At 46.6% G+C, this 19,038-nt stretch overlaps 2 protein-coding genes across 4 annotated transcripts in view; both read right to left on the bottom strand.

The window, feature by feature from the left end:
• Nucleotides 1-19,038, bottom strand: part of LOC135806312 (uncharacterized) — a 43,513-nt gene that overhangs the window by 20,739 nt on the left and 3,736 nt on the right. For both annotated transcript variants that reach the window (XR_010551221.1, XM_065320481.1), the window contains exons 7-10: nucleotides 18,328-18,555; nucleotides 17,485-17,604; nucleotides 16,898-16,989; nucleotides 7,190-7,267 (exon numbers count right to left, since the gene is read on the bottom strand). Coding sequence is in view for 1 of the 2 variants with exons in the window: in XM_065320481.1 (XP_065176553.1) it covers nucleotides 7,190-7,267; nucleotides 16,898-16,989; nucleotides 17,485-17,604; nucleotides 18,328-18,555 (518 nt within the window). In the remaining variant the exon portion in view is untranslated. The remainder of the gene's footprint in view (nucleotides 1-7,189; nucleotides 7,268-16,897; nucleotides 16,990-17,484; nucleotides 17,605-18,327; nucleotides 18,556-19,038) is intronic.
• Nucleotides 15-6,245, bottom strand: LOC135806309 (uncharacterized). 2 transcript variants are annotated; one of them, XM_065320477.1, is made up of 5 exons: nucleotides 3,532-6,245; nucleotides 2,788-3,324; nucleotides 2,287-2,589; nucleotides 1,444-2,091; nucleotides 15-990 (listed from the first exon to the last, which is right to left on the bottom strand). In XM_065320477.1, the coding sequence occupies exons 1-5, from the start codon at nucleotides 4,063-4,065 to the stop codon at nucleotides 202-204; spliced, it is 2,811 nt and encodes a 936-aa protein (XP_065176549.1). In that variant the 5' UTR covers nucleotides 4,066-6,245; the 3' UTR covers nucleotides 15-201. The 2 variants fall into 2 exon arrangements, with proteins under 2 accessions (XP_065176549.1, XP_065176548.1); XM_065320476.1 differs by having other exon boundaries at nucleotides 2,788-6,245.

Below are 19,038 nucleotides of genomic sequence, written 5' to 3'. Positions count from 1 at the left end.
GTCAAATGGAAGGGTTATCAAGACGAAAAATTCCATACCTGGTTAACAAAGAAGGATGTGAATGATCTCAAAAAGTATTAGCATTTCATATGTACAATGTAGCTCATGCTTTGGATTAACGTGAATATTATGAATCGCATAGTATTTACAATGTATTTCATGAGAAGATATGACATATGCTCTAGTATGTGTGGAAATCCCTCAGTGCTTTGGAATATCCTTGTGTCCGAATGCCAGGGTGTTGATACCATCCTCCAGAATGTAACGCTTACTGTCGAATCCACAGAGGGCAATCTTGCGTAGCTCCTCTCCGTGAATGCAATGTCGTCGACTTCGAAGAACATTCATTGTTCTCTTCAGCTGAGACTCCTCGACGAGACATGTTCGATAATCATCGACGGTTATGGTGTTTTTCAACACGCTTCTCTGCACACCTTTGGCACGCTTGCCATTGTCGTCGTTGTCTTCACAGCGGTATGCGTACATCTTGCTCCGCAAACCAATGAACTCCTTGATGGGTTTGCCACCTAGTTCGTCCTTGAACTTCCCTACCACCTTCTTGTTGACCGTGCTGTACAGGTGGTGGGATGGTGAATAGTTGGATGTGTCATAGGCTGTTATGTTGTTTGACATATCGGTGTACAGATCATCCGTTTGAATATGTACGATCAGACTATCAGTATCAGTGTAGAGCAAACGTACATTTTGTCCATAGCGGGGTAGGAGAACTTCATAGTAAAAGGAATACATCAAGTGCTTCGACAGATCGAGGATGGCTGTACCCACATAAATGGGTTTATTGAGAGTCACCTTTGTCTTGGCAAACTCGATTGCTATCAGATCGTTCTCAAAGGCTACACTGCGGATGTACGAAGGTTTGTTGATGCTTTTCTGGAGACGTGGTTTTTCATCCTGTTCACGAATGAGCTTGATGTTTACTCTGTTTCGAACGTTTTCCATGGTCTTGCCATATACAGCATTGTTCATCAACTACGATAAACAGGCATACAAAGAAAAGACAAGAAAAACAACAATAAGAAAACTGTTATCTTCAGGTCATTCACACTTCCAGTACATACTAGATCCCACACTATCGCTAAATACACACACACACACACACACATGATGTGGAGTACCCACCTTATAGAAGTCTTTCTCGAAATCAGAAGTTGATAGCTTTCTCAGGTCAGTATTAGTGTCGATGTATGGCTTCATCCATGGATGTTGTGTGAAGGAGAGCACACGATGCACATCTGTAATCTCCACACCCAAGGACACATACTGCTGCAAGTTTCTGTAGTGCAGAACATAGTGCTCTTTCGGTAGTAGATTTGGTACCAGTTTCTTCGCTTCCAAACCGGTCACCTACAAGAGTACAGTATAGATATACACAAACCTTAGAAGATTAATACAAGCATATCCACCAGATAGACCATGACTTACCATTAGTTTCTCTGCCATGTGGGTCTGATATGGAGAAAGCATATCTCGTGTCACCTTCATCTGCTCAGGAGCCAACGGATAGTCATTCATCATGTCATGCACACCATCTGGAATCCTTAAATCGCACTCCACCATGTATCCCGTCGAAGAGTCCATTGGATGATCCAGTACCGTCTCCAGAAGATCATCCGTCACTGCTTCAAAGCAGAAGTCCGACACGGGCAAGGGTTGAGACATGGCCCATCCATATAGATTGTTCGCATCTAAATATTGGATGAAGCTTGACGGCTCGTCTGGATTGTATTCCGATAGATATCTGTTGTTGGCGGTGGCGTGTCTAGCGGACACCATGCTTATGCCACCTCTTTTGCCATGCTCAATGAAGTTGAACATGTCAATGTCGGAAATGAGATGAAGGGACACCTTCGTCATTTTCAGCAGCGAATCCCAGGCAAATCCCGGTAAGGTGAGGTAATTAGCGGGATCCAATCCATAGGTTGCGTGAGCAGTTCTTCTGAAGTTTTCGAAAACGTCAGCCAACAGCAGCACATCAGTCTCCAGGTAGAGGTCGTGATAGTCTCCTAGATCTTCACAGTCAAACGCAGTCCATACTGTTTGTGCATAGGCATAGTCTTCATCACTGATACCCTAGGGAATAGAAAATGTACACCAAAAAGAAAAACAAATCAACGAACTTATTTTAGTAGTTCGCCCACACAATCAATTATTTAGTATGAAGCTGCAGGAAGCGTTCAAACACATTTTGGCTTATTTTAGTACTTCGAAGTAAGATGGTGAAAAAAGAAAGAGAGAAAGATCTACTATATCTATCACACTACTCACCGTGTTCGTTAGCGTTGAGTGGAATGCATCCTTGGGTGGTAGACGCGTTTCTTCGAATTGGTCGTACGACCCCATATATTCATACGGGTAGACACCCTTTCGTGTCAACAGTTTGCGTTCATCCTCGTCTGGAAATCGTGCGGATAGAAGGGCGAATGCATCTGGTGGTGTGGCCGAAACCAACCGGTCTAGGGAGGTGTTCAAGAATGCCAGGCTGTCGATGAACTGGAACTGTCTCCATCCGAATGTGACATATTTTTCACTGTTGATGGGAATCACTTTGATAGCACCGAGACGCTTGGTCTGAGAAGAAAGAAAAAGAGGAGACACAGTTTTAAGGTGCATCTGTAAAGATGAATATCAATCATATAAACGTGAATATGAGTACCAACATAGTAATGATCTTCCTTCTTAGAAAAACATCATGATCCACGCACACACACACACACACACACACACACACACACACACACACACACACACCACGCATATGTAACGTACCCGTTCTTGTCCTTTCTCGTTCACATACGTAATCTCATCAATGGACGTTCTCCCAATGGCAGATATGATGTGATGAGAATCGTATCCCTTCAAGTTATGAAAGATCACAGGAATCTTGATCTTGAACGGCTCAATCCGCATGTTCAGGTTACAATGGTTGTGTGCTGCACCACGGTAAGCACCGGTGATGTGACAGTGGTCACGTACACGATCGCTACCCAACGCTTCACCACAGATCCAACAGGAGACTACCGTTTCAAATTCACGTTGCTGACTTTCTGAAATGATCATTTGACCAGCATTACATGCTAGAAGCTCATCACGGATAGTCTCCTCCTCTTGCTCAAGTGACAGCAGAAAACAGAACATAGAATCTTCTCCACGGTAGAAGAAACGGTTCGTGACGACGCCATCAGATCGTACTACAATGTACGAACAGGAACAGGCTACATGCTTGTTCTTTTGGAATGTCGAATGACCGATTTTCTTGTCAGCGGACAGAGGTTCTATGAAGGCCTCACAATCGGCATAGATCACCTGCATTTGAGAGAGAGAGAGAGAGAGAGAAGTAGGAATAGCAGCAGGGACAACATCGAGTAAAACAGCGGAAAAGACAGATAGAGAATTAGGAATAGCTGCAGAGACAACACCGAGTAAAACAGCAGAAAGGTGAACAATCAGAGTCAAGAAACATGTGCAGGAAAGAAAAGAAATGTGTTCACCTTGATTAAATGTTCTACTTACAAATGGGGCTTGAAGCTGCTTGTTCACATTCCTGAACATCACTCTATCGCCAGCCTTTGGCATCTTCACCGTGGCTTCAGGATGTTCACTGCAGTACATCATATGATTATTCAATGCCTTCTCCGTGACGTGTGTTGAGAGACATCTGAAGCAGACGAAATGTGCTCGACGTGCTCCAGTAGCAACAAGACGACTGAATGATTTTATCCACACCCAGTGCTGCACCTCCACGTCATTGCGTTCGTCTTGGATGAGCAATACATTGATGGCGGATTGCGGATGCTGAGAAATTCTTAACGGATATATGACTTTCTCTTCATATCCGAAGACGTTGATGTAAAGACCGTCGTTCAGTCTTTCGATGACTGGTATGTCTTCCAGTTTTGCTGGAAACTCGATGCCGCTCACATCCACAGTATCCGCATGTTCTGCGTACGACGATTGACGACATGGATGAGACTTGTCTGCCGAAAATTTAGCAGCCAGTATTGACCATCTAAAGTACGGATGACATAAGACATGGACAGGCGTCATACAGTTCAATCCATACACCGTATCACCACACTGAAACCCCACTGCTATACTTACAGTAAACACTTGTTGTCAGTGTTCTGCACGTTAACAATGGCCTTCTTCGACTTCAACTCCGGTGGCAAGGGGATGTACGAACTTCCTCCAAGTACACAGTAGCGTGACATTTCGATGTGTAAACAGGAAATCCGTTCAACTACCCAACCTGATCCATGACGAACGAAATCATCAAGACGAGCGTTGATCTGAGCAATCATCCTACTGAGAAGGTCCCTCAGCTCCATGGTGTTGAGCACCAGCGTTGTACTCGATCGGAAGAAGAATGTGTTGGAAACCATTTGTCCTGTAGCAGGATTCAGCTTCTGCATCACCACCTGAACTATCAAAGAACACTTGTACTGACCCCATTGCTCAATATTCTCTTCAAGAAGCAGCTCCAGCGACGGTAGAACATGAGAGAAAAACTTTAGTACATCTGCAAACTCTTGATCAGGACAATAACTAAAGAATTGCAACAGATCAGATGATCTCACTACATCAAAAGACTGACGAGGTTTCTTCCGAATGGGTTCCATCCTGAGCAGGGGTGGTGGCGGACAACCACACAATGGCTTGACAAGGTACCGAGGATCTATTTTTATAGGGTTTTCGTAATAGTTGAATTCGGAATAACTGGTTGTTTTTCAATTAACCAATCCACTCATCTCCCGCTGGAAACAATTAACCACTTACCGCACTTCCCGCTGAAAACATGTGACCAATTAGCGCACTTCCCGCTGAAATCACATTCATCCTTTTATCGCGCATTGACCCATGTTCCACACTTCACAGTGAAATCAGTGCTGCAATGATGTACTGTGACGTCAATGCATGGATGCATGATCTGTGCATCTGAGGTCAAGATGAATCCGGTATTCCAGCAGCTAAAAGTTCGAGAAAGAATTGTTGTATGTCGAAAAGAATTATACGAGAGGAAAGCTAGAAAAATTCTACACCTCATGGACCTTTCGATTACGGACATAGATGGAAAACTAATTGACTTATGTCAATGGAAAGATTCCAAGCCCGAACCAAAAAAGACACGACATGTCGCGAGCAACGTTTTGGTTTTTGGCGCGCACCGTGTTCACCGTGTTCTCCAAGGTCGTCACCTTCCCGGAGGCGGGACCCGGCGGGACGGGACTTGGCGGGACCTATAAAACCTGATATAATTTCATTTTTGGTTCACAATTCATTTTTGAGTCCATTGGATGATCGAGTACCGTCTCCAGAATTTCTCTCTCTACCAGATCAAAGATGTCGGCCTGGTCAACATCCGAACCGTATGTAGAGAAGTTTTATTTATTTTCTTGTAGTAATAAAGATGAATTAACCGTTCGGTTACTCACCGATCTGGGTACAGCTTACGAGCTAAGACCCATGCTTCTTCACCCGGATCGGACGGACTTGACTCCCATGGAGATTGCACAGTATCTGTGCAGGGTGTCGACGCGCGTTCTCGTGAGCGGTGAGAAACACCAGCGTCTACCGAAGATCGTTGTTGATGGTGTAGAAGATTATGGATCATCATCATGGAGAGATACGGGCAGACTGCTCCGCTGCTGGGACGACGGACGAAGATCGATGTACAACGTGATGAAGGTTGCAGGTGTTCTGGATATTGTCGAAGAGACGTTTGCAAATGGAGAGCAGATTGAAGTTCAGGAACTCATCCGTGTCATCAAGGATCTCAACGATCGCAAGGTCTTTCGAAAAGACGGGGATTCACAAGCGACGACGAAATCTGTCCGCCTCTCAGTGATGTCGACGAGGATAACCCGTGTTGTTGCGCGTGTCGGCACGATCGACATCGACGATGAAGGATATCCTAAGAAGATGCCGGAAGTCTCGTGTGATTATGTTGTAAGCCGGAAGCGTAAGGCCGATGATGACCTGGATGAAGCAATTGTGACGATTCAGGCTTCGAATACAGCTCCAATCATCGAAGTTTCCAGGAAGCGCTCCTGGGTAGTACCTTCTCAAGATATCTTTGATTGCTAGACTCTCTCTCTCTCTCTCTCTCTCTCTCTCTCTCTCTCTCTCTCTTCCTACCAGGCGTGAGCCATCCCCTGGGTGAACAAAATGGGTGCTATCTTCTCTCTCTCTCTCTCTCTCTCTCTCTCTCTCTCTCTCTCTCTCTCTCTCTCTCTCTCTCTTCCTACCAGGCGTGAGCCATCCCCTGGGTGAACAAAATGGGTGCTATCTTCTCTCTCTCTCTCTCTCTCTCTCTCTCTCTCTCTCTCTCTCTCTCTCTCTCTCTCTCTCTCTTCCTACCAGGCGTGAGCCATCCCCTGGGTGAACAAAATGGGTGCTATCTTCTCTCTCTCTCTCTCTCTCTCTCTCTCTCTCTCTCTCTCTCTCTCTCTCTCTCTCTCTCTCTCTCTTCCTACCGGAAAATGATCCGAAAAATTGAAATTACAAGTCAAAATACTGCAAAACTATGAGTTCTGATTAATATAAAATTGGAAAAAGTGAGATAACATTGACATTTGAAATAGTAATATTTTAGACATCGGAATGCAATATTATGATGTAGGGTAGGACATATTACCCACACCCTAAAAATCAAAATTAATGATACATGTAGAATTCCAAATCATGACACCATATTACCTTATTGTTTAGGGTAGAGCATAACACCCCAATACATATTTTCAATAATACCCCATTTTTTTTTTGAGGTAGGGGCACCCCCTGGCACATATTTTTATCCGCAAAAAAACCGGGCCAAAAATAATTTTCACCGCAAAAATGGGGTACTATTAGTACCCCATTTTTCAATAATACCCCATTTTTTGGGACCCGGGCGCCCCCTGGCCCAGAACCCGCTCGTACATTCCTACTAATCACTGGTTACGTAATCACTGGTTACGCAATCACTGGTTACGTAATCACTGGTTACGTAATCACTGGTTAGGCAATCACTGGTTACGTAATCACTGGTTACGTAATCACTGGTTACGTAATCACTGGTTACGCAATCACTGGTTACGTAATCACTGGTTACGCAATCACTGGTTACGTAATCACTGGTTACAGTAACTGCCTACACTGTGGGCCGCGGAGTCCTCTACTTTCCAACGCTGACCTTTTTCATCAAGACGTGCACACACACCCTGCCATAGGGTGCTGTTGCCCAGTGTAATGGCAGCCTGCCAGCTGTGTCCTGTGCAGAAGAAGAACATACAGCAACAAAACAAAACAGTCAGCCAGCCAGCCAGCCAGCTACAGCAACCTTTTTTGCATTTGAAAATACTACACTCAAACTACACTCCCGGAAACAAGGCTTGAAACACACAGAACTACTACAATGTAGTGCTACATGTAGTGTCGTTATCATGTTATCATGTTATCATGTGATTATGTTATCATGTTGATCGGATTTGCCACAGCAGCTTTTAATTGCCTACACGGTGCACCTGACAGTTTGCATCATACCCACATTGACTGTTCTGTGACGTGCAAGCTGCTAACCATCATCATGCCGACCGATACGATGGATCATCATTACTGTCTGTTGACTTGCCTACGTAAACCATTGAGTGGATGAGCCAGGCAACTAACTATTTCTTATCCTTATTCTCACGACTCGGGCCGTAACCAATTATTAGGGAGCTAGGCATACAAGTATACGTTAGCAAGCAGGTTGTATTGGGCATGATGTGTGGTGTATTGGGCATGATGTGTGTTGTATTGGGCATGATGTGTGGTGTATTGGGCATGATGTGTGTTGTATTGGGCATGATGTGTGGTGTATTGGGCATGATGTGTGGTGTATTGGGCATGATGTGTGGTGTATTGGGCATGATGTGTGGTGTATTGGGCATGATGTGTGGTGTATTGGGCATGATGTGTGGTGTATTGGGCATGTGTGGTGTATTGGGCATGATGTGTGGTGTATTGGGCATGATGTGTGGTGTATTGGGCATGATGTGTGGTGTATTGGGCATGATGTGTGGTGTATTGGGCATGATGTGTGTTGTATTGGGCATGATGTGTGGTGTATTGGGCATGATGTGTGGTGTATTGGGCATGATGTGTGGTGTATTGGGCATGATGTGTGGTGTATTGGGCATGATGTGTGGTGTATTGGGCATGATGTGTGGTGTATTGGGCATGATGTGTGGTGTATTGGGCATGATGTGTGGTGTATTGGGCATGATGTGTGGTGTATTGGGCATGATGTGTGGTGTATTGGGCATGATGTGTGGTGTATTGGGCATGATGTGTGGTGTATTGGGCATGATGTGTGGTGTATTGGGCATGATGTGTGGTGTATTGGGCATGATGTGTGGTGTATTGGGCATGATGTGTGGTGTATTGGGCATGATGTGTGGTGTATTGGGCATGATGTGTGGTGTATTGGGCATGATGTGTGTTGTATTGGGCATGATGTGTGGTGTATTGGGCATGATGTGTGGTGTATTGGGCATGATGTGTGGTGTATTGGGCATGATGTGTGGTGTATTGGGCATGATGTGTGGTGTATTGGGCATGATGTGTGGTGTATTGGGCATGATGTGTGGTGTATTGGGCATGATGTGTGGTGTATTGGGCATGATGTGTGGTGTATTGGGCATGATGTGTGGTGTATTGGGCATGATGTGTGGTGTATTGGGCATGATGTGTGGTGTATTGGGCATGATGTGTGTTGTATTGGGCATGATGTGTGGTGTATTGGGCATGATGTGTGGTGTATTGGGCATGATGTGTGGTGTATTGGGCATGATGTGTGGTGTATTGGGCATGATGTGTGTTGTATTGGGCATGATGTGTGGTGTATTGGGCATGATGTGTGGTGTATTGGGCATGATGTGTGGTGTATTGGGCATGATATGTGGTGTACTAGTAATTTTTTTTGTAATTTTTATTGTTTAAGGATTCCCCAAAGGCTTTCGCCTATCGAGGGGGTTTCCAATCTTTCCATAATAATAATAACAAATCTGTAAAATAGTAATAGAGCATCATGACACTGTCTGTTAGCCTGAACTGCTGAAGATACGTCACGCTTACCCTAGTTACCATGGTTACAGTTAGCAGCTTACGGCCGGCTACGTAAGAATTAGTTGGTTTCGGATATCCGGAACTGTTATGACATAATACATAATGCATGTCTACAGCAGGGATTAGAGCATGATTGTGCAGATTGATGATAACACGAGTGCCCGGTCTTCTTCTTTGAACGCGCGAGGTTCCTGCTCGGCATGGCAGCTCAAGTTTCCGGTACTTGTGAGAGGTGGAGCGAGCCTAGCCGTGTGGGCAGGATGGCGGGGGTGGCACTGGGTGAATCAAGACTTCAAGTGGAGACTCCATACTCCCGGCTGGGTTCACACTAATCGCAGAGCCTCGCACAGCCTCACAGAGTCACAGAGCACTGATCCTAGTATAGTGCCAATAAAACCTGCTGTGGCAGGAGACCGGCACTCGAAACGGAAACATCGATCATGGAAGACGCGTAACCGCGGAGGACATCACGCCTTCACTCAACGTTATAATAATTCTAGACTCGGCAAACACAAACTAAACGTCGCGCCAGATGTGCAGAACTAGAAACCTCGTAGTCGTAGGAACTTGAGAAGTGGTGAGAAACCCCTGCTGGCCTGGGTGTCAAAGCAACACAACGATTATGGCAAGTCAAAAGAGGTCTTGGCAGATAATGCGCTTCGCTGGTTCTAGCACAGCTGCAAGACTGATGACGAGGCGCACCATCTCTTTCTACCAGAATCGCTGGAACAGTGGAAGGGAGACCGAAACCACCTCCAACCGATGCTTTTCGGCAACTCCAACTATACTACGTGTAGCAAGTACATGTAGTTTGAGTGTACTTGGCACTACATCAACAACGCCAACGGTACGAGTGCCACCACGCACGGCACCAGGTAGTCTACCACCGACCCTAGCAGCTGCCAACGTCGTGACATGTCGCTAGCTACAGACTTCAGGAAGATACGTGCGAAACTTGACAGTTGAAGAGAAGATCTACAGATGTGGCATGCAATACGCGCCACAGACTGATCATGCCTTCATAACTCTCTCGCCACAGGAAGTACAGCTCGAGCTAACCCACTCGATTCGTCTCAACTGAGTGAAGAGGACCCATACCTTGTAGATGATATCGCTCGACTTCACTGCTTTCTACTGAGTTCTGCTATTGTTGGCGCCTTACTGGTGGTACTGTCCACACACATCCCCGGCTCAACCGTATCACGGGCCTCAGTTTATTATGACCTAACGTCAGCAGTTCCGGCCCGGCAAACCAAGGTTACTTCTTACTCTTAGGTATCCGACTTCTCTTTGCGGTGGAGGTGCCCAAGAAACTTCTCAAAGAGACGGCGGTTTCTGGTGCTCTGTGAGCTCTGTCCTGTGAGCTGTGACAGCCTTGCACGCCAGGGAACATCATCAAGATGGCGACCAATGCAGCAGTACATGTAGTCGATGCTGAGGACAAAAGCAGCGAAGAGTGGGAACTCTTACCGACTACAAAAGATCTCTCGAGTACAATGCCGGTGCGCGGACCTACCCCTTGGCTGGAGAACTTGCGTTTCAAGCTATCTATCGAGACGACGGATACTACTACAGCGCCACAGACAGGCTCACCGCTCCACAAATTCGAAAAGCCAGACTCTAAGATTGTGAGTATCACAACGTCCGCTCCGTCCAGATATAACGACGACGACGACGCTGGTGTTACGGAGCTCACAAGTGAAGAAATGCAAGCGCCGGGATTCGTTGGCAACAAGCTGGTTTTGCATAGTGACAGCTGTGACTTACCGTTAGACCAGTGTGCCTTCACCAACGAACGTGGCTACTTCACCATTGAGGAGATGCTACGGAACATTGCGGCATTTGAAAAACTCGACCGCGCTCATCCTTCCAACATGTGGTTTGGCGGTATTGACCCCCACCATTATTTCTATAAAGGCATCAGCTATGCGGGTGAGACTAAGGATGGTGACAGTAGGTATACTCTCAATTGGCGCAGTTAGCTGGTCACTGACTGTCTCAGTGTGTGCGTGCAGGACAGCAGTACAGCGGCAGACACGTTTCATTTGTTCTCTGTTCGCCTTCTCCGCTACATGTATTTCCATATCCAGTGTCAATGTTAGTCCATCGACTCCAGTAATCGGTTGGCAACACAATTCATCTTTTGCATCTCCGCTTTAAGTTGTTGTCCTCACTGGTCATAACGATTGTGTTGCGTTTAACCATTACTTTGCTAACTACAGCATAGCTAAGTTAGCCATGCAGCTAGCACACTGCTTCATTGCATGAAGTCTCATCAGATCTTCATTATGTACACACTCTTGCAGTCTTGGTGTCTCTCTCGAACTGTCTTGTGTGTGTGTGTGCGTGTGTGTGTGTGTGTGTGTGTGTGTGTGTTGTGTGTGTGTGTGTATGTGTGTTGTGTTGTGTGTGTGTGTGTTGTGTTGTGTTGTGTTGTGTGTGTGTGTATGTGTGTGTGTGTGTTGTGTTGTGTGTGTGTGTTGTGTTGTGTTGTGTTGTGTTGTGTTGTGTTGTGTTGTGTTGTGTGTGTGTGTGTGTGTGTGTGTGTGTGTGTGTGTGTGTGTGTGTGTGTGTGTGTGCCAGCTAGTGTGTGTGTGTGTGTGTTGTGTTGTGTTGTGTGTGTGTGTATGTGTGTGTGTTGTGTGTGTGTGTGTGTGTTGTGTTGTGTGTGTGTGTGTTGTGTTGTGTTGTGTTGTGTTGTGTTGTGTTGTGTGTGTGTGTGTGTGTGTGTGTGTGTGTGTGTGTGTGTGTGTGTGCCAGCTAGTTTGGTTGGTGGGTACACCTCTACCTGATTGTGTTGGGTCTGTTGCCAATGGGCTAGGCTGCTTGAAGGTGTAATGTAGTACCTGCCACCTTTGTTGGTTTCAGGATTCATATACTTTCTATTTGAATTATACATACCTCTTAGCATACACTTCTTCTGGCTAGATTAAATCTTATGTAATCAATGGTGCTAGTCAAGCTTATATCAGATCCACTCTGATTTAGCCACCCACACTAGTAGCAAGTATTACCTTCACTGGGGGCAGGGGTAACTGCAGTTGGATCCCGAGACGGATACCCTGATGCCGTCAATCCTTTTTCTGCACCTTGTCCTCACCTACTTTCTGAGCTGTGGTGAGCCCATAAGTGGGATCATTTTCCAAGTCCACCCGAAGTTTGGGGATTTCAGGGTGTGTCGGCCATTGGGCGGTTCAATAGCCAATTGAGTCATTTTCCAAGATTCCCTTTTGAATCTCTCTCCCCTCTCCCAGGGAGACCCACGGGACCAGTTTTGGCAGTGAGCAAGTACAAGTGTGTATGCGTGCGTGTGTGTGTGTGTGTGTGTGTGTGTGTGTGTGTGTGTGTGTGTGTGTGTGTGTGTGTGTGTCATGCCCAATTATGTTGACTTTGCGATTTCTCTCTCTTCTCTTCTCTCTTCTTGTCGTTGTCTCCCGCTTCTGGGAGCAGCGTGGCCCGATAGGGTAGCTGTACATCGTAGTAGTAGTAGTAGTAGTGTGTGTGTGTGTGTGTTTTCTTTCATTCTCCTGGGTGGTTACCAACAGCCAGTATATGCCGGAGTATGTGGTGTGGTGTGTGTGTGTAGAAAAAAATAAAAAATAAAAAAATGGAAAAAATGGAAAAAATGAAAAATAGGGATTCACTGGCCAGAAAAAGTCACTTCAATCAGCTGTGTGGTGGATACCAGGCTAAAAAATTTTTTTAATTTAATAGTGGCGGTCAATTCATCAGCCTTGCAAGCTGTTGAATGGTGTAATGCCAGCACAAGTTGCTATGTCTAACATAGCTGTTCGCTATCATCGCTTCCGCGATGGGCAGGTCTGAGGTCTGAGGTGTGTGTGTGTGTGTGTGTGTGTGTGTGTGTGTGTGTGTGTGTGTGTGTGTATGTTTGCTTGTGTGTGCTGGTAAAGCCTGTATCAGGTCAACTCTGGTTAGCCACCCACACTAGTAGTACCCAAGTATTATTTTCACTGGCGGTAGGAGTAAATGCAGTTGGCCCCTGATGATCCCGAGCGGATACTCTGATGCTGTCAATACCTTTTCTGCACCTTGTCCCCACCCACTATGGTGTGGGGAGCCCACAAGTGGGATCATTTACAAGTCCACGCAGACGTTGGGGATTCTATGGGGCGTTGGCCGTCGGGCAGGAGTCATTTTTCCAAGATTCCTTCTGAATCTCTCCCCCGGTCTTCAGGGAATTTGGCAGTAAACAAGTAATGTACTGGGAAGTCAAGTGACCACGGGGTGCTGGCCATGCAGCCCGGCGTGAGCACTGCTAGTCCATTTTACAGTGTTACCAGGCCGGTATGCGTAAGCAAGTAAGGGCGCCGGCCCCGGTCATTCCAACGGATTTCAATGTCCACAACAGCACAAGTGTGTGTATATGTGTATGTGTGTGTTTGTGTGTGGGTATTTGTGTGTGTGTGTGTGTGTGTGTGTGTGTGTGTGTGTGTGTGTGTGTGTGTGTGTGTGTGTGTGTATGCTATGTTGCCAGGCGCGTGCGCCAGTGTCTTTCAAGGGGGGTTCCGTCTCCCCCAGAAATATTTTTTTAAATGAAGCAAAATCCTGCATTTTGAGCAAAAAAAGGGGGGTTCCGGGCACCCAGGAACCCTTACGGGGCACGCGCCTGATGTTGCTATGTCTAACATAGCTGTTCGCTATCATCGCTTCTGCGATGGGCAGGTCTGAGGTGTGCGTGTGTGTGTGTGTGTGTGCGTGTGTGTGTGTGTGTACAGACACACAAAGGGAAACAGACGCTGTATTGCTGTTACTCAGAGTTTCATATAATGGCGATCGTCAGCGATGTGATGGCCGCGAACACGTGAAACTCTGAGCCACAGCATTAAAGTGCTAGCTTCCCTTCTCTGTTCCTGTTTAAATGTTTAAAGGCTTTGCACACTTGACAGTAAGTACACACTGTGCAAATGATGTAATGGTGGTGAGCCTGCGGAACTGCTGGTGGGCGCTATCAAGACTGCACAACCGCAACTGTATGCAACTCTGCATATGGGGTCAGTCTCGGTGCGCTGCCCACATTACGTAGCCACGAGCTGTGGGCCATTGTGTCATTGTTGATCTGTTACGGTTTCCTGCTTCCAAATCCGCTTTCCTCGGAGGCTTCGGATGGTTTTGTACGTGATGCGTCATGCACAGCAATTGCCTTTGAACTTACCGTATTGCACGTGAAGTCGTTGAGGCTAAACCGTAGGAAAACTCAAATCCAGGTAGCTGGATCGTCATCCAGTTCACAACGTAATGAAGGCAGTGTGGCGCGCATGGGTACCCATAGCAGGGAAATCAGGAGTTGCACAATCTTGGGGTTATGTACTCTTGACGCTATGTGCACAGAGTGAGTCGCTAGTGCATCGCTGTGTCGCTACTTTGCAAGAATATCTTAACTGATGATGTAATCACCAAAGCATCTCAACTGATGATGTAATCATCTCAACTGATGGATGGGCAAATCCCCCAGAGCTGATAGGATCACCAATGAGATCCTCAGGAAACTGAGCTACTCAATTGCCCGCCACTCTCTATTCTTTTTAACCTTTCCCTCTCTTCCGGCACATTCCTGTCACGATGGAACTCAGCCACTGTCATTCCAGTGTACAAAAATAAAGGCGACAAGAACAACCCGTCTAATTACCGACCAATCTCCCTCCTGTCCTGCGTCTCCAAACTGCTAGAGAGAATAGTGTACGACCGCTTGTACGACCATATCTCCCCTCTTCTTCACCCCGCACAATCTGGCTTCCGTCGTAAGGACAACACATCCCTGCAATTGTCCCGCATAATCCAAGACCTCTGCTCCCTAAAAGACCAGCGGCAGGTCTCCTGCATCTGTTTCTTCGACCTCTCCAAGGCCTTCGACACCGTGTGGCACAAGGGCCTGATCGCCAAACTTCGTGCCCATGGTGTCTCCGGCTCCCTACTCGCCTGGATAACTAGCTACCTCTTGGACCGAAATCAGTGCGTCACAGTAAATGGAACCTTATCTGACCCCGAGTCTGTGACATCCGGAGTGCCCCAGGGCTCCATTTTAGGTCCCCTGCTCTTCCTCACATACGTTAATGACCTCCCCAGTATTCAATTCCCAATACTTCTTTGTTTGCAGATGATACCACTGTCCTTGCTTCCTCCCCATCTCACGCCACCCTGTACCCCAAAGTTCAGACCTGTATCAACGACATTGTTCACTGTATGAGCACTTGGTACCTTAAGCCAAATGTGACCAAAACCGAGCTCCTCCTTTTTCCCCCTCCCACAGATCCAGTGCCCATCTTCCACTTTCCCCATGATCCCGATCACCCTATCTCTGTAGCGCCCCACCATAAACACCTTGGCATTGTCATGGATTCCGCCCTCTCCTGGTCTCACCATGCTGATCATGTGTCACGTCCAAAGTATGCCGATCTGTCGGCATAATGTCAAGTCACTTGTCCCATTTGCCCCAAAATTGCCGGATTAATTTTTATAAATCATACATTCTTCCCCTCTTCACGTACGGCTTCCCTGCCTGGTCCACCATTAACAAAACCCACATAGGTAAATTAGAAGTTCTCCATCGCCGTATACTGCGCATCATATTTCGTACTGATCGTTATATCACAAATCTAGACTTGTATGCTGCTGCATCCGCTACCACTCTGCAACATTACCTTGATGCTTCCAAGTGCACCCTGGCACATTCAATTTTTCTTGACCAGCACCCTGCTCATTTACAGTCCCTTAATTGGTTCAATTCAAGTGGCACCACCCGAAGCTGCGGTCGTCTCCCCCTAGCTAGGTCTACCCTATTCGTAAATTCCCCTTTCTTTTCCTCCTACTCCACGTGGCTCCAACTGCCTCCCAGTGTTAGACAAGCTCCAGATATGCCCAAATTTCGTACCCTCGTCAGACAGCACTTCAGTATCTCCCAGTAAACAAAGTCACAGTCCCCACTTCCGCTGCATAGCTCGCTGAGCATCCCATTGCTTTGTAAGTTGCTAATCCCTTCCCACTTTGTGTACGTGCTCTTCATTTTCTTTTTTTCTCTTCTTCCGTGGTTGGTCTCACCCTCTCCTCAATTCAATTGGCTGTCTTGACATGCCACGAGGTGCAGAAATAAATAAAATAAAATAAAAAATAAAAAATGACGTAATCATATCAACTGATGACGTAATCACCAAAGCATCTCAACTGATGATGTAATCATTTCAACTGATGATGTAAGCACATAACCTCTTTAACAACAGAGCACAAACTGTTACTTTTACTTGTACAAGTAAAAACTACAAGCAGCACACACTGTGTTGGAGCCCACTTTCTTTTACAGCACGACTCCATGCGCTCTTCGCAGTCTTCGGTGATGCTTGTGTAGGCTCAATTGGACTGGCGCACAGGCTCGTTTGCCATTGATCTAAGTGCCGCTGGCAGCGAGTGCTGCATTGAAACAGTGGCAGGGTAGTGTACATGAACTATAGGGCAATGGTATTGGAACACGATCACTCCAGCAGTCCAGCACTTCAGGTCACCATGCAACGTTCCATTTAAAGCTCTTATTGGCGATGGTGCCATCGTGAGAATACAGAATTCAAATTCAAAAAGCTGCAAGAAAACGTGCTGAACATCCCAGGCACACTCGACCATCGATGTGACTTTCCCTGGAAGTAAACCAAGATGCTGCACTCTCGCCACACTTTACAGTAATATGGCGTATCGTACCCAGTGGATTAGTAATGGCCGCCGGAGGTTGCATGCGAATCACAGCCTACCAGATGATCTGTATCGTTACCCGTAGCATTGAACTCACCATAAGACAGGGGTCAGCGCCATGATGCAAGAGCAGTGAGGCCATGCTAGCGTCGCCATCAAAACAGGAAACATGTAGTGCAGTGCTGCCATCTGTCATTCATATCAACACACACACGCACATACACACACACACACACACACACACACACACACACACACATATGTATGCACACACACACAAACATGTGTGCAATCGCATGCAGACATGCACACATGCAGACATACGTTATCTTTATCCCGGATGCTATACAGAATACGCATCGTAGCAGCATCTTGCGCAAGCCAGGGTCATCCACACTTTGTTTTCGTATGTGTATGTGCATTTGGTCAGGTAGACGGGCAGGCCAAACCATGTGACAGGCGTGCAAAGGGTAGGGGTGCGCTAAGCACGGTCGCTCACCCGTGACATGTGACTGAGCAGCAGCTTGGCTAGCTCAGCAAATTGATCATGATGTAACGTAGGGCAGGGGGGGGGGGGGGGGTTCTGAGCTGAGCTCACTAGTTCCATTGTTGATATCCCTCTTTTTGAAAAGCGGGGTCATGAAAAGCATAACACCACTTTCACTATGACCTTCCATTACTAACCGTTAGACCTTGCATCAACGCTAGCACCTTCATGAAGCAGTAGACGCACACAGTCCATGTGACCGCCATGGACAGCATGCATCAACGCAGTCCTCTGATGCCCATCATAACAATCCATGTCTGCCAGGTAACAAAGGACAGTGAGAAGACACACCAACTCATATGCATGATGCATGCATGTGCACTTCTAGTAGTTCATATGCATGATGCATGCATGTGCACTTAGTTCATATGCATGATGCATGCATGTGCACTTAGTTCATATGCATGATGCATGCATGTGCACTTAGTTCATATGCATGATGCATGCATGTGCACTTAGTTCATATGCATGATGCATGCATGTGCACTTCCAGTGCGTCGCCCCTGTGCACCCATCCAGTGCGTAGACATGCCCCTGTACACCCAGTGTTGTTCAGCAATGTCAAATCTCACGAACAAGACTTAGTTCGCACCCCCTGCATCAGAACACAGTGCACAGTTCAGTGTTTGGCAAGTCTTGCATTGCACACGATGCATAGCTCCTGGCATGACATTGACGCACAGAAATTCATCCTGAGCAGCAACACACACAGTGCCACAGTAATGCAGATGTATTTCATTTCCACATGATTTGTACAGTATTTGTAGATTGTGACTCTCACTGCACTGCGACACATCATACATGTGCGTGTGATCGCAAAATCAGAGAAATATTTATAGCAAACCAGTTAAGCCAGAGTGCCTGATTTTCAACGGCACCAAAAGTCACATCGCAAAGGTGGATGGACGTGTTACACAATTTGTATTTGTATTGATGGATTCTCCACAGGCCGTAGCCCAAATCGAGGGAGTCTCCGTTACCTGTCATCATAGAGGCGTTGGTCGTTCGCATCATCGTCGTCTCCTGCATATCATCCAGACGAGCTAGAGTACGCTCGCCTATGACACCACGCTTCAACTGCTTCAAGAGCAGGGTTAGGTAGCGGCGTTTGCCCAGCGCTGCAGCATAGTGTAATGGTGTTAGGTGTGTGGGATCCTCAATCCAGTCACCAGCAGAGTTATCCAGTAAGTCTCCATCAGTAGCAGTCGCTGAAGGAATTAGAGGAAAAGAGGAAAAGTGTTACCGAGTAGCCTTCTAAGAAAGCTGGAAAATCAGCACCCCGTAAAGTTCTGCAGCAAACGACAGACTGACACCAATTGGAACAGGTATCTGCTCCCCTGACAAATTGACTGGCTCAAGCACACTATAACCACTCACTGTCCTATGCTAGTTCTTGAGACGCATATTGAATATCCACAAACTGCCATGTTCATCACTTCATGGACTGTGAAGTATGAATACTTGACGCCTTGCCAGAAGCAAGCATGAGCACTAGTGATGGCAGTAACCTTGGAAACCCTGGCAGTAACCTTGATCACCATGCAAGTAACCTTGGTCACCATGCAAGTAACCTTGGTAGCCGTGCAAGTAACCTTGGTGACCATAGCAGTAACCGTAGCAACCCTGGCAGTAACCCTGGTAACTATGATAGTAACCTTGGTAACCATGCTAGTAGCCTTGGTAACCATAGT

This window comes from Sycon ciliatum, chromosome 1, assembly GCF_964019385.1.
Source record: "Sycon ciliatum chromosome 1, ocSycCili1.1, whole genome shotgun sequence".
Classification (NCBI taxonomy): domain Eukaryota; kingdom Metazoa; phylum Porifera; class Calcarea; order Leucosolenida; family Sycettidae; genus Sycon; species Sycon ciliatum.
Note: the sequence above shows the minus strand (reverse complement) of the source record. Positions and strands in the feature narration are given on the sequence as shown.

Excerpts from the sequence above, each read along its gene's own strand:
- LOC135806309 (XM_065320476.1), bottom strand. The coding sequence starts at position 4,065 with ATGACGCCTGTCCATGTCTTATGTCATCCGTACTTTAGATGGTCAATA. Across the intron at positions 2,590-2,787 it reads ACGAGAAAGGACAAGAACGG|ACCAAGCGTCTCGGTGCTAT; the intron begins GTACGTTACATA and ends CTTTCTTCTCAG. Across the intron at positions 2,092-2,286 it reads ACTCAACGCTAACGAACACG|GGTATCAGTGATGAAGACTA; the intron begins GTGAGTAGTGTG and ends TCTATTCCCTAG.